General features: G+C 41.3%; 1 protein-coding gene across 1 annotated transcript; it reads left to right on the top strand.

Moving 5' to 3' along the window:
- Positions 1–10,260: 10,260 nt before the first annotated feature.
- Positions 10,261–13,349, top strand: LOC123112996 (probable flavin-containing monooxygenase 1). The gene is made up of 5 exons (XM_044534095.1): positions 10,261–10,742; positions 11,189–11,420; positions 11,505–11,680; positions 11,798–12,156; positions 12,663–13,349. Exons 1-5 carry the CDS (start codon positions 10,296–10,298, stop codon positions 13,006–13,008), a joined length of 1,560 nt encoding a protein of 519 aa, XP_044390030.1. The 5' UTR covers positions 10,261–10,295; the 3' UTR covers positions 13,009–13,349.
- The last annotated feature ends 508 nt before the right edge of the window (positions 13,350–13,857 follow it).

Below are 13,857 nucleotides of genomic sequence, written 5' to 3'. Positions count from 1 at the left end.
GCATTGTAATGCTTTGAGTACACTGCATTGTCATGTTATTGTAATTCAAAATTTTGCTAGTACACTGCTAGTAATGTTAGTACTGATTTGCCATGTTACTATAATTTAAAATAGTTCATTATAATTGTCAGATATAATGGTCAGTTATGTTAATACAATTGACTTGTTAATATTCATTTGTATGTCTATTTTAGGCCTGAAGATTTATGGTCAATCTATTTCCAGTTTCCTGGAGAGAAGTATGCTCTTGTTAAGATGTCTGAAAGAGAAATCACTTATGGTAGTTTGGTCAATGTAATGGTCAGCAATGGATACTGTAAGGATGACAGTCTTTGCTACTTGAAAGATGAAAATATAGGGTTGCAAGGTGTTTGTGTTATTAAAGGCAACATTGAAGTAGTTCACATGCTGAGACAATTTGAGAGCACCCAGACATTGTCACTGACAGTTAGAAAGGGAAAGGTAGTTATTGAACCACCAGTTGGAGAAGATCAACATGCACAGCAAATAGAAGAAGAGGCACCTGTTGTTTTTGCTGTTGCTGAATCAGGTGTTGTGCACAAATCAGTTCCTCCTAACTGTCAGTTACATCTTGGGACACAGGAAAGTGTAAATTTTTTGCCACTCAAATCAGTTCCTCCTAACTATCAGTTCCATCTTGGGACACAGCTTAACACTGAAGTAAGTGTCAATTATGCTGATTTTCAGTTTGATTCAGATGAGGAGGACAATGCAGTTAGTGAGGAAGCAATTCCTGTAGGCATGGACACTGATGAGGAGGACAATGCAGTTAGTGAGGAAGGTTCAAGCAGTGATGAAGATTTTGTAGTTGATGTTGACCACTTAGATGCAGGAGAAGAAGAAGAAGATGACTCAGATTCAGTGCAGTATGTAGAAGAACAATTTGCAAATAGGAGGACAGAGGAACCTGAGCTAGATGAAACTCTTTCTGAAATAAAGAGGAAGAGAGCTGAATATATGTCAAGTACACACTGTGAGGGGGACACAGATCCTGAAGATATATATGACATGGAGCAGGAAGAAGATGATGAGGAGGCCCAAGAGATTCCAGTTCCTGAGCCTGTTAAGAAGAAGGCAAAGAGGCCAGGTCCTACTAGTAGGTCCCACTCTAGTGCTGGTCCAAGCATTAATCCTGATTGGTTTCCATCTTCAGAAGAGGAAGATACAGGCTTTGAAGCAGATGATGATGGAAATGAACCAATGTCCTTTGTTATCAGCTCTGGCAGAAGGAGTAGGGCTAAGAAAAGACCACCTAGGGTCTGGTATGATGAGGACAGGATGCATCCAGAACAACAATTCTAGCTAAAGCTCTGTTTCAAAGATGTTTACCAATTCAGAGAGGCCCTTGTCAATTTGCATGTGAAACAACTTAGAAGATATAAATACCACAGAAACTGCAGTGATAGGGTAATTGTTTGCTGTGAGGGAGATGGTTGTCAGTTCTACATGGTAGCAGCACAGATAACAAATGAGCCCACTTTCTGCATTAAGAAGATGAGGTTGGAGCACACATGTCCCACCCAGTCTGAGAAAACTAGGATTAGTTCAAGGTGGCTTGGCAACAAAATGCTTGAGACCATCAGATCAGATCCCAACACTACTGTACCTGCTATTGTTGACAAGGCAAAGAGGCAATTTGGGCTTGAGATTCCTAGGATGATGGCATGGAGGGCTAAGAAGAAAGCAAAAGAGATTGTGCTTGGTGATCACAAGAAGCAATATAAGAGGCTGAGAGACTATTTGGAGACTGTGAAGCTTACAAATCCTGGATCTAGGTGCATTGTCACTACTGTTAGTGGAACCAGAGAAAATCCTACTGCTGGACCAAGGTTCCATGGTCTATTTTTCAGTTTGAATGCATGTTGTGAGGGCTTCTTGAATGGATGTAGGCCATTCATAGGTCTAGATGGCTGCTTCATCAAATTGACTAGTGGTGCACAGATACTAGCAGCTATTGGAAGGGATGCTAACAACAATATGTACCCCATTGCCTTTGGAGTGGTTGGAGTTGAAGATACAGTTAACTGGTCCTGGTTCTTGACACAGCTAAAGTATGCTCTAGGGGGAAGTGAAGAGGGCAAGTTTGGAAAGTACACATTCATGTCTGATAGACAGAAGGTTAGTTCATTTGCTTGTTTATGTAGTTGTTCATTTAGTTCATTATAATGTTCATTTAGTTGTTCATTTAGTTCATTTACTTGATCATTTACATGTTCATTTAGTTCATTTACTTGCTCATGACTAGTTGGTGGGTGTCGAGTCATAACCCTTCTTGTCGACACTTAGGCATATATAGCCTAGGGTGACCCATGTGGTATCAAAGAACATATCCATCATCAAAGTGATGCCATCATGACTAGTTGGTAGGTGTCGAGTCGTAACCCTTCTTGTCGACACTTAGGCATATATAGCCTAGGGTGACCCATGTGGTATCAAAGAACATATCCATCATCAAAGTGATGCCATCATGACTAGTTGGTAGGTGTCGAGTCGTAATCATTTTAAATCATATAAAATCATATTAACTCATATTAACTCGTATAAAATCATATAAATTCATTTTAAATCATATGAAATCATATAAAATCATTTTAAATCATATAAAATCATTTTAAATCATTTTAAATCATATAAAATCATTTTAAATCATATGAAATCATTTTAAATCATATAAAATCATTTTAAATCATATAAAATCATTTTAAATCATATGAAATCATTTTAAATCATATAAAATCATTTTTAAATCATATAAAATCATATAAAATCATTTTAAATCATATAAAATCATTTAAAATCATTTAAATTTATTTCAATTCACTTTCATGCAGGGTCTACTCAATGCAGTGACAGCAGTATTCCCAAACTGCCATCATAGGTACTGTTTGAGGCACATCTATGCAAATTTCCAGAGAGCGGGATTTGGAGGAGAGGATTTGAAGAGATGCATGGATGCAGCTGCCTATGCTTACACTGAACATGACTTCAATTTGGCCATGGAAAGCATGAAGGCTGAGTGCACTGCTGCTTGGGAGTGGATGTCAAGAATTCCTGCTAAAGCTTGGTCTAGGCATGCAATGGACACTAATTGCAAAACTGATTTGGTGGTGAATAACTTAAGTGAAGTTTTTAATAAGTACATTCTAGATGTAAGGAACAAGCCAATTGTCACAATGATCAATGGGATCAAGGACAAGTTCCTAGTGAGGTTCCACCAGAAGAGAGAGGGTGGAAAATGTGCTAGATGGGAGATTGCACCAACCTATGCAGAGAAGTTGGAGATGAACAAGAAGTATGCAAGGGATTGCAAAGCACTGATAGCTGGCCAAGGACTTTTCCAAGTCACTAGTGGAGACAAGACCTATGGTGTTGACACAAACATACAGATATGTGGGTGCAAGAAATGGGACATCACTGGAGTTCCTTGCAACCATGCTTGTTCTGCCATCTATAGGTCTAAACAGCTGCCAGAGGATCATATCAATGTGTTCTTCAAGAAATCTATGTACTTGGAGGCATATAAGCCAGTAATTTACCCTGTTCCTGGTCCAGATAGCTGGGTGAAAACTCCAACACCTGACATTGAACCACCACAGTTCAAAGATGACAAGAAGGGGCCAGCAGAAGAGAAAAGGAAAAAAGGGAAGTTTGAGCCACCTCAAGCAAAACAGACTTCTAGGATGGCTACTATAACATGTGGGAACTGCAAGCTGCAAGGACACAAGTACACAAGTTGTCCTAAGCCATTAAGGCCTGATTTGCAAATCAGGAGGAACAAGCACATGGTATTTTCATTTTGAAATTACTTGAGTGTTTATTTCTGTTGACTGATTATTATAAAGTTGTTTAATTTTTTAATTACAGGAAAACAGGACTGTACCTGAATGGCACCATGCTGCAGCTTCATCAGCTACTGGAAGTGCTAGGGGTGCACCATCATCATCTACTACAAACTCCTCTCCTGCTGCTGCAAGAGGTGCAAAGACTACTGCTGCTAGAAGGGGTGCTGCTGGAAGGGGAGCAGCCTCAGCTCCTGCTGCTGGAAGAGGAGGAGCCTCATCTGCTGCTGCTGGAAGAGGAGCAAGGTCTGCTTCTACTCTTGGAAGGGGTGCTAGAAGGGGTGCTACTTCATCTGCTGCTGCTGGAAGAGGAGCAAGGTTGAAGCCTCCAAGAAATTCTGCAGAAGCTTCTACTAGCCAGCCTGCAGGCAGTAGGCCAAAGAGGACAAAGTACATGAGCAAGAGGATGGAAGGGTACTTCTATGCCAGTGGGAACTACTAAATGCTCAAATTTGAAGTCTGTATGCAAGTGCATCTGTGCTAAATCAGGCATTACATCACTTTAATTATGACATTATGAACCTATGTATGGCATTATGGCACTATGGCACTATGGCACTCAGAACCTATGTTTGTTAAACCTTTGTATGGCATTATGAACCTTTGTATGGCACTGTGAAGTTATCCTTGTTTATCTCCTGCTGTTAAAATTCTCTGCAAATATATGTTCTGTGGAGTTGTTCTATGCAAAATATTTGCTGTGATGTGTGCAATATATGATGTGTGCAAAATTTTCTGTGATTTGTGCAATATATGATGTGTGCAAAATATTCTCTGTGCAAAACAGATCATGCCAAAACAACCACAAATATTTTCTGTGCAAAACAGATCATGCCAATATTATGCAAAACAACCACAAAGTAAATGGTAACAGATCACTCTGGAATATATGTTCTCTGCAAATATTATGGCAAAACAACCACAAACATTTAGTACACAACACAAGTCTTCAGAGTACACAACACAAGTCTTCAGAGTACACAACACAAGTCTTGGACATAAAGATACATAAAGCACTACAGCTTATTAAGTGCATAAGAGCACATTCAACTGCAGTGCTACCCTAAACCACAGCACAATACATAGTTAAAAATCATCACATATCTCCTTCAACTTCTTGATCTTGTCCTTGTACCCATGTTTTTGTTTGAGCAGATCTGCAATGATGTACTCCAGTTTTTTCTTCTCTTGTTTAAGTTGGTCCCTCTCTCTCACAACTTGGTCTCTCTCTACAACTAGCTGGTCCCTCTCTTTCTCTACCTTTGCCCTAAGTACCTGATGAAGATTGGTACAACCATGGTCTGCCAGCTTCTTCTTCTCCATCTCCTCTTTGAGATCACTTAGAGCCAACCTAACATTGCCCAACTCTGTGATAGCATCCTCCTTGTCAGCAACCATTTTAGCAAAGTCCAGTTTGAAAAACCTAAGATCTTCCTCCATCTTCCTCTTTTCTCCAACTAGTTTGTAATTTCTTTCAGCAAGCTCAACATTTTCTGTGTGCCTCTCCTTCATATCTTTGTCATACATGCTCCACAATTCAGTGAGGGAGAACTGCATAGCCACTGGCCACTCTTGGTCTATCCGCTCCAGATAGTTGCACTTTAGTTCTACCTACAATTAAATAAATATATTCTCAATAAGATTGTATGCACAAATTATATGAAATTATAATTTACTTCTATCCACTGAATTCTGGGAAAAAACAATTATAACATCATATATAATTTTTTAATGTGTGCAAAATTGTATATGCATATATTATATGCATAGATTATGGGCAACAACTATTACAGCAACTGAAGCAACACAAGATTGGAGTACTGAAGCAACAACTATCCAGAAACAATTCTTTGATACACAAAATTGGATTACTGACAAGTGAATGGACCAAAAACTAACTAAGTTAATCTACTTACAGTGAGCACTCACTTACAGTACTAACCAACATACCTTCTCCTCAGCACACGCAAGAAAACGTCTGCCTGTGTCCACAGATTCAAATGCAACAAGCCTGATGCAAGGTTGTTGATGCAGACAACGAGACGACAGATCGTGAGCAATGCCACTCCATTCATAGCAAGAGATTGTCCTAGGAAGCTAACCAGCACACAAATTGCACAAATGAGCGACCTTGTAAAAAAAATCCCCAAATGATGAACCCTAACCCTAGCGGGATGAACCCTAATCCGTGGGGGAGGCGAGAGGCGAACATGCATACCTGGCTAGTGACTTCCTCGCCGTCCGAAGAAGAGCTCGAGGACGGCTCGCTCCAAGAAACCATGGCGGAGCGGCGAAAGGCGGCGACTCGACAGTGCCGGCGCCGGCGGTGGTCGGGGTCGAGAGAGTGGAGAGCGAGAGTGATGAACAGGCTGGTCTGGTTCGAACACCGACCGTGCGGCCACTTAAACGGGCGCGCCGGCCGTCTCTCGCCGTCTAACGGCGTCCGTCAACACGCGCCACGTCAGCCCGACAGGCGGGACCCACCTGTCGGATTCGCTGTTTTCGGGGCTAAAACGCAGCGTCAGTGCTCCGCGTTACAGATTAGCCCCATTGTTGATGGTTTTGTGTGAACTGCCTGAAATGTGATACCGATCTGTTATCCTAGCCCATAATGTGGTGGTTTTGGGTAAATAACTCACTACTCCGACATGGGCGCTGCGGTGCAAAGTCCACCGAGCTTACCAGGGGCGAGCTCGTTACTGTTGTCGGTTACCAGAAGTCCGCTATTGACATTGCTGCAGAGTGCACAAACACGAATGGTGACATCTCTAGCTCTCCTGCTACTCTCCACTGCAGGGTGATCAAAAGAAAGAAGAGTTCAGAGAAAAAGTCCTAATTTAATTGTTCACTGTTGTTGCACTCAGGAGCCAAGTATCCATGCACAATAATTTGTCGGACGAAGAGATGGATCATACCTGACTGCTACGCCTGGGGCATTCCCATTGCGTTCTTCTACCTCAACCGATTCTCGGAGCTCCTAGTTCACAGGCCAGGAGATGGGCTGCTCCTTAGCATTCTTGCTACCTTCTTATCACCCTTGGTAAGGGCCACCAGCCAGAGTTTCTACTTATACCACACCACTCTTTTAAGTAACTACAGATCATCTATTTGTGCTCATGCATTTATTCAACCTGAATATATACACTGATCAGAGATGGCTCCTTTCGAAGTTCGTCGAGAGCTACTACAGATGGGCGGTGCCTATGGATAGGCACGGCATGGTGCCAGACCACAGTTTCTTCCAGGTCATCAGCTCATGCTTGGTTGCCATATTGCCAGACAAATTCTGACATGGTTGATCAAGGAAGCATTGTTGTCAAGAAAGCAAAGAGCTTCAGTTTCTGCAAACAAGGTGTCATTGTCGAAGGTGAGTCCACGCCGATAAAGAGCAATGTGGTCATATTCGTCACCGGATACAAGGGGATGTTCACATCATCCTTGTTCAGAGACATTGTGACTGGCCCGCCATCCAGTAGTACTCCTCTCTACAGGTTTAATCTGTCTTTCTCTTAAACATGTTTGTTTGGCTGTCTGTACATATGTAGAAGCTCACAGTGAATTTTGTCAACTGGGCAGGCAATGCGTGCATCCTAGGACCCCGCAATTGGCGATCACCGGCTACTCTGAGAGCATAGCAACATGCACTCCAAATGGTTGGCACATTTCCTTGATGGAGCATTTCAGTTGCCTAGCATAAAGTCTATGGAGCTGGATATAAAGGAATGGGATGAATACATGAAGAGGTACTCTCGTGAATACTTCCGTCGATCTTGCGTTGGAGCTCTCCACATCTGGTGCAATGACCAGTTGTGCCAGGACATGGGGTGTGAACCCAGGAGGAAGAAAGGGTTCTTTGCAGATTGGCTGATGACATATCTTCCATCAGATTACAAGGATGTCGATCTGAAGAAGTGATATCAACCTGAAGAAGTGACATGCTGTCACGACATCGCTGTCCTTAAATGAAACAGAAATATTATCATTCTAGAGATGCTATGATCACTATTCTACAAACTGAAATGTTGTAGAATAAGCTCTCCAGTTGACTACATTTGTTGCCCTGTTCCTAAATATAGGTGCAGAAAGTCAGCAGTGAACTTGGACTACTACCGCCCTTCGAGGAACCATTCTCCCTATCAGTTTCAGGAACATGACAATATGATTTGTGTTAATTTTCTCATGAGCAATGAGCATATCAACCAGACTTGTCAATTAATTTCCAAGACTATTCAAAATAAAAACTATAAGAACATGTGTCCCCAGTATGAACCCAGATCTTTAGCTATTCTAACTGCGACCAAAAAATTGTCCCTTTGGGCCAACGGGTGACCACCAGTCCACCACCACCTCATATGATAATCATCTGTAGAAAATAGTATTGGGTCCAAAGCAAAACTACAAATATTAGCGGTCCAGCTAGATGATGCCCATTTCTAAAAGAGATAGAACTCACTTGTCATAGGAGTGTTATCAAAATGCCTTGTTTTGCAATGGATACATATTGAACCATTTCAAGTGGACAACAAAAGTAATTTTGGCAACTAACTAGTTTCATTACTCAATATATTTTTGCAAAGGATACATATTTGAAAGTAATTTTGTTATGTGGCAGCATGCCATTGCGTCCAAATATTAGCTGCGCGTACTTATGCCTGTAAGTGACTTGCTTTAGGTTCACAGGCACAATCCTGATGCCACCTATTTGGTAGGCTGTAAGGTATGCATCATCACCTCAGCGTGCAACACGGTATAGTTCTCCAAAGCTAACTCTGCATGGCACGTTGGTGTCGATTTAAATTTGAAAGAGACCTATAGCTTAGCAAGCATTTTACAACTCATCCCAGTGAGTCACTGAAGACAAGAATAATTATTGGCAGAAAACAAAACAGGACATGTGGTCAGATGGTGACAGGAATAAACGAAGAAAACAACGAAAGCTACCCAGAAGAAAGAAAGAGTTCTTTGCAGTGGATGATGCCATATCTTCCATCAGATTACAACGATATCAATCTGAAGAAGTGGCCTCAGCAAAAAGGCGATGTGGGTGTTGTAATCTCAGACACAGAAGGTTGTGTAATATCAGAAATTCAATCAGTTCATGACTGAGATCTGTCACGCCAATTGTTGCTCTTGAATGGAAGAGAAAAATACCATTCAAGAAATGTACAACTTCCAAGAATAATAAGCTCTTCAACAGAAACAAGATCTGGTGCTCTGTTCCTAAATATAAGTGCTACAAGATAGCTGTGAACTCATACTTGTTACCGTCCTCTGAGGACTCCTTCCAATGGGTAAACCATTGTCAGCACCAGTTTCAGAAGATGACAATATGCTTCATGTCAATTTCCTCACGAACTCCCCATATACTTCAAAATACTAATTGAGCAGACTTATCAACTTTTTTTTTGAATTTTCACCGGGGGTGGGGGGAGGGGGGGGGCCACCACCTGAATATATATTGCGTAAAGGGCGCAAAGCCTCTGAATGTCAGATTACAGAGAGGGAGAGTTTACAGAAAGAGGAGAAGGCGGACTAGCCATCGGGCTTTTCATCTGGTCCTGAGAACAGCCAGCCAGATATCAATATGGGAACGGTCTCCCTCCTTCAGTCTGGCACGCCACAGCACCGCATCGTCACCACATGCTTTCAGTGTAGCAGCCAGGGACCATGGGAAACAACAACGGTTTGAACTTAGATCTCTAAGTACTCTACTATGACATATAAATTGTCTCTTTCAAGGGATTCCCTCGAATACCACCGGATATGATAATCATATATAAAAAATGGGTCCAAATGATTACTAAGAATATTAGTTGTCCAGCTAGATGATGCTCGCCTTTGAAACCAAACCCACCTGCCATGGAAGTGTCGTCAAAATCACAAACAATACGTCTTGAACCATCAAAAATGGGTGCGTTGGCAGTTTTATGTGGCAGCATGCCATTGAGTCAATAAATCAGGTGCTCATACTTATGGCTGTAACCTGTAAGTGACTCTTCAGGCTTACTGGAGCAATCCTGATGCCACCTGACTATAAGGTATGAAATATCATCTCAACGTGCAACATGAGGTTGTTTTCCAAAGTTAACTCTACATGCCAGTTGATGTCGACTTAAATTTGGAAGGGGTCTATAAATTAGCAAACATCTAAAAACTCATACATCAGCTACTTGCACACGTATCCCATACTCCCAGCGTGTCGCTGAAGACAAAAAGGATAACTGAAGAAAATAAAACAGGACATGTGGTCAGAGGGTGACAGGAATAAACCAAGAAGACAACGAAAGATACCAAGCAAGTGGTGGTTCGTTCGGCCTCATCCAGCCACCCAAAAGATCCTGAGATTTTAAAAATATCTAGCCCATCCAGAGAATCAAACCCAAGATTTATATAATAGACACCCTTTCCTCTCCATCCTCAAGAAAAGCAGTAAAAATGGACAGGAAGAGAGTGGGCATTGTTGGTGCTGGTGTGAGCGGCCTAGCAGCCTGCAAGCACGCGCTAGACAAGGGGTTCAGCCCGGTGGTATTCGAGGCCGATGACACCATTGGTGGAGTGTGGGCGCATACCTTGGAGTCGACGAGGCTTCAGGCGCCTACGACATCGTTCCGGTTCTCAGACCTGGCATGGCCTGCAAGCGTGACAGCGACGTACCCAGGCCACCGGGAAGTCATGGAGTACATCAGGTCGTACGTGTGCGAGTTTGACCTCCTCAAGTGTATCAAGTTCAATAGTCAGGTGTTGGGAGTAGAATACCATGGTGCAACTGAGGAAGAGATCATGGAGTGGGAGCATTGGTCTGGCAATGGGACGGCATTCGGAGCTGGGAAGGATGGAAGGTGGAGCATCACAGTGAAGGACCTGAAAATTGGTAATGTTGAGGTACGTGCAATCCCTTGGGACCCTCATATATCTGTCTTGCTCTGCCTCTGAATTCAGATATCGACATGCTTGCTAATGCGCACATAGAGCTCAGATTGCAGGTTGCGTCTAAATGGGGTATTATGATTCTATTTCGATTTCATTATGATGTATAGAAATATAGAATGGCAGTAGATAGCTAGGCAGTTGGCACAGATGAGTCATATGCATCGACTTCATGTAAGTGCATAATAAGAGAGAAGAATCACACAACCAAACGAGAAATACTCTCTTTAGAGTGGTATAAAAATGTTGTTCATTCATAAAATCCATAAATACATCTCCTGACCAGAAAAATCTCAAATAAGATAAATCTGCTTGAATAATGTAATGCATTTTTACCTTATGTACACAGAATCACTCTGTAGGCTATAGCACAACTATGTGTAAGCAATCTCGTGTCACAGGTTTTTCAAGTGGATTTTCTCATACTGTGCATTGGAAGGCATAGTGGGACACCAAATATCCCGGAATTTCCAGCTAATAAAGGGCCCGAGTTGTTCAAGGGGAAAATATTGCACTCTATAGACTACTCTTATATGGATAATGTGGCTGAATTTGTTAAAGGGAAGAGTGTGACAATAATTGGGTCCGGAAAATCAGCATTTGACATCGCTACGGAGGTTGCTAAGGTGAATGGTGAGTCCCAAGAGAACTAAGACCTCACCAACTAGCAATAATTGTTCAAAGGAATATGTGCCTGACACAACTATTCCAATGCAGGTGCTGATCAGCCATGCACCATGATATATAGAACGAGGCACTGGCTGGTTGATAAATCCAGCATATGGGGAATTAACCTTAGTTACTTCTATCTTAACCGCATTTCGCAACTACTTGTTCATAAACCTGGTGAAGGATTTCTGCACTATTTATTGGCTTGTGCACTCTCTCCCTTGGTAAATAATTACTTCCAACTTAAATAGAGTTTTGAACGCAGTCAATGGTCAATTTATTTCATATAAGCAATTCGTGCATAGAAAGCTCATGAATCCACAAAACTCCTGTTATTTCAGAGATGGGCAATTACAAAAGTAATTGAAACCTACTTCAAGCAAAGGATTCCTCTAGAAAAGCATGGGATGGTACCTGACTACAGCTACTCCTTCGCCATGTCTTCTTGCTTGATTGCATTGCTGCCAGAAGGGTTTTATGACAGGGTTGATGAGGGCAGCATTATTCTTAAGAAATCCAAGAAGTTCAGCTTCTGCAGTAATGGGATTATCATGGAGGATGGAAATGAATGCATAAAGAGTGATATTGTAATTCTAGCAACAGGATTCAGAGGAGACCAGAAGCTTAGGGACATCTTCACAGCAAACTGGTGTAGAAATATAGTGGTTGGATCATCAGATACATCAGTTCCTTTATATAGGTACAGGTTGGACAACTTTTTTTTGGTTGCATATTTGGAGGACAATATACTGTGCTACAGAATAAAAAAATCCTTAAGAACTGCACCACCACTTAACAAAAATAAGGGAAGGTGAACTAATAGTGCAGTGAGGACATAAGAAATCGCACACAGAGTTCCCCAAATGGAGCCTACACTAGTGGAAATTATATTCAATACAAGAAAATATCATTCTGCAGTACTGCAATATCTTAGCAAACTAATACTCCCTCCGTCCCAAAATAAGTGTCTTTGATTTAGGACGGAGGGAGCATAAACAACAGCATGCACTCACTTTAGAAGTTGTTAAGTACTTCTCTATCAATTGTGTAACACCATTATCAGCATAGTAGGCATCATATGTTTTGGTTTGAAAAGAATGATAAGCTTGATAAAATCAAAATATTAAGGTAGGTCGAAGTAAATTTAAAATGTTTACTTATGTTGAGTATAGTGACCTCATTTATTAAAATGTTTCAAATTAACAGAGAATGCATCCATCCTCGGATTCCTCAGTTGGCAATAGTCGGATACTCCGAGAGCCTTACAAACATATATGCCTCGGAGAGGATGGCCAATTGGGTAATCCATTTCCTAGCTGGCGGCTTCCGATTGCCAAGCGTAAGATGCATGGAAGAGAATGTAGCAGAGTGGGCAAAGTACAAGGATCTTTACAATGGAAAGTATTTCCGCAGATCTTGCATAAGCACCGTGAATATTTGGTTTAATGATTTGTTGTGCCAAGACATCGGATGCAACCCTAGAAGAAAGAAAGGATTCCTGGCTGAATGGTTCCAGCCATATGGACCTGCTGATTATGCAGGTATTTGCTGAAGGTAATAGCACCTCACTTTCAGCCATATGGACCTGCTGATTATGCAAGTATTTGCTGAAGACAATAGCACCTTTCTCACTAGTGTATTCAATAGGAAAAGAAGATGAGACAAGAGTTGCTACCTTCAGGGCTCTGTAGATGATTTTAGGAAGTGTTTGTCTTGGAAATTTTAGTGTTACCATAACTACAGAAAATTACTTCTACAATTTTCTGGATGCATTATTGCTCCTAAAATATTTCGTTTGTTTTGGATTTTGAATCCTTTGGACTTTTATGAAGTGTAATTTTGTTCCTATTATTGTATAATATATACTGTATTCACTAGTAGGATTTTTTTTCATACTGTCCCCATAAAAAAACTAATAAACCCATGCAAAAAGCAAAGCATGAGAAGTCCGAGACACCGAAATAGAGTCCGAAGCAAGGGCATTGATTGGCGGCCTGGCACTGACAAACTTCAAGAATACATAAACAGGTAAAGATATTACTGTTGATCATGCTATAACAAATATAACAGAAGATGTCCTAAAGCTACAAGAACAAATACACATGTCTTGGAAACAAAGTTCATGCGAAGTTGGCTTGAAACGTGCAGATATTACTTTCTACCTATGTAGAGTAGCCTCAAGATAATTAGTAAAATTTACTACCTTTAGTACATTGTGTGCGTCGTAGTCAGGTTTAGCATCGGAAACTTGCAATCAGCGCTCTGAATCAAGTAAATCCATTCAATAAACTGAAGGGACTAGCATGACTTAAGTCTTGCATTGATTGGTTCAAATCTACAAACAGCACAAGATCATGTTATAGTTCTCATCCAGAAAGATTAAACATAGTGAAGTCCGAAG

Source organism: Triticum aestivum, chromosome 5B, assembly GCF_018294505.1.
Source record: "Triticum aestivum cultivar Chinese Spring chromosome 5B, IWGSC CS RefSeq v2.1, whole genome shotgun sequence".
Taxonomy (NCBI): Eukaryota; Viridiplantae; Streptophyta; class Magnoliopsida; order Poales; family Poaceae; genus Triticum; species Triticum aestivum.
Note: the sequence above shows the minus strand (reverse complement) of the source record. Positions and strands in the feature narration are given on the sequence as shown.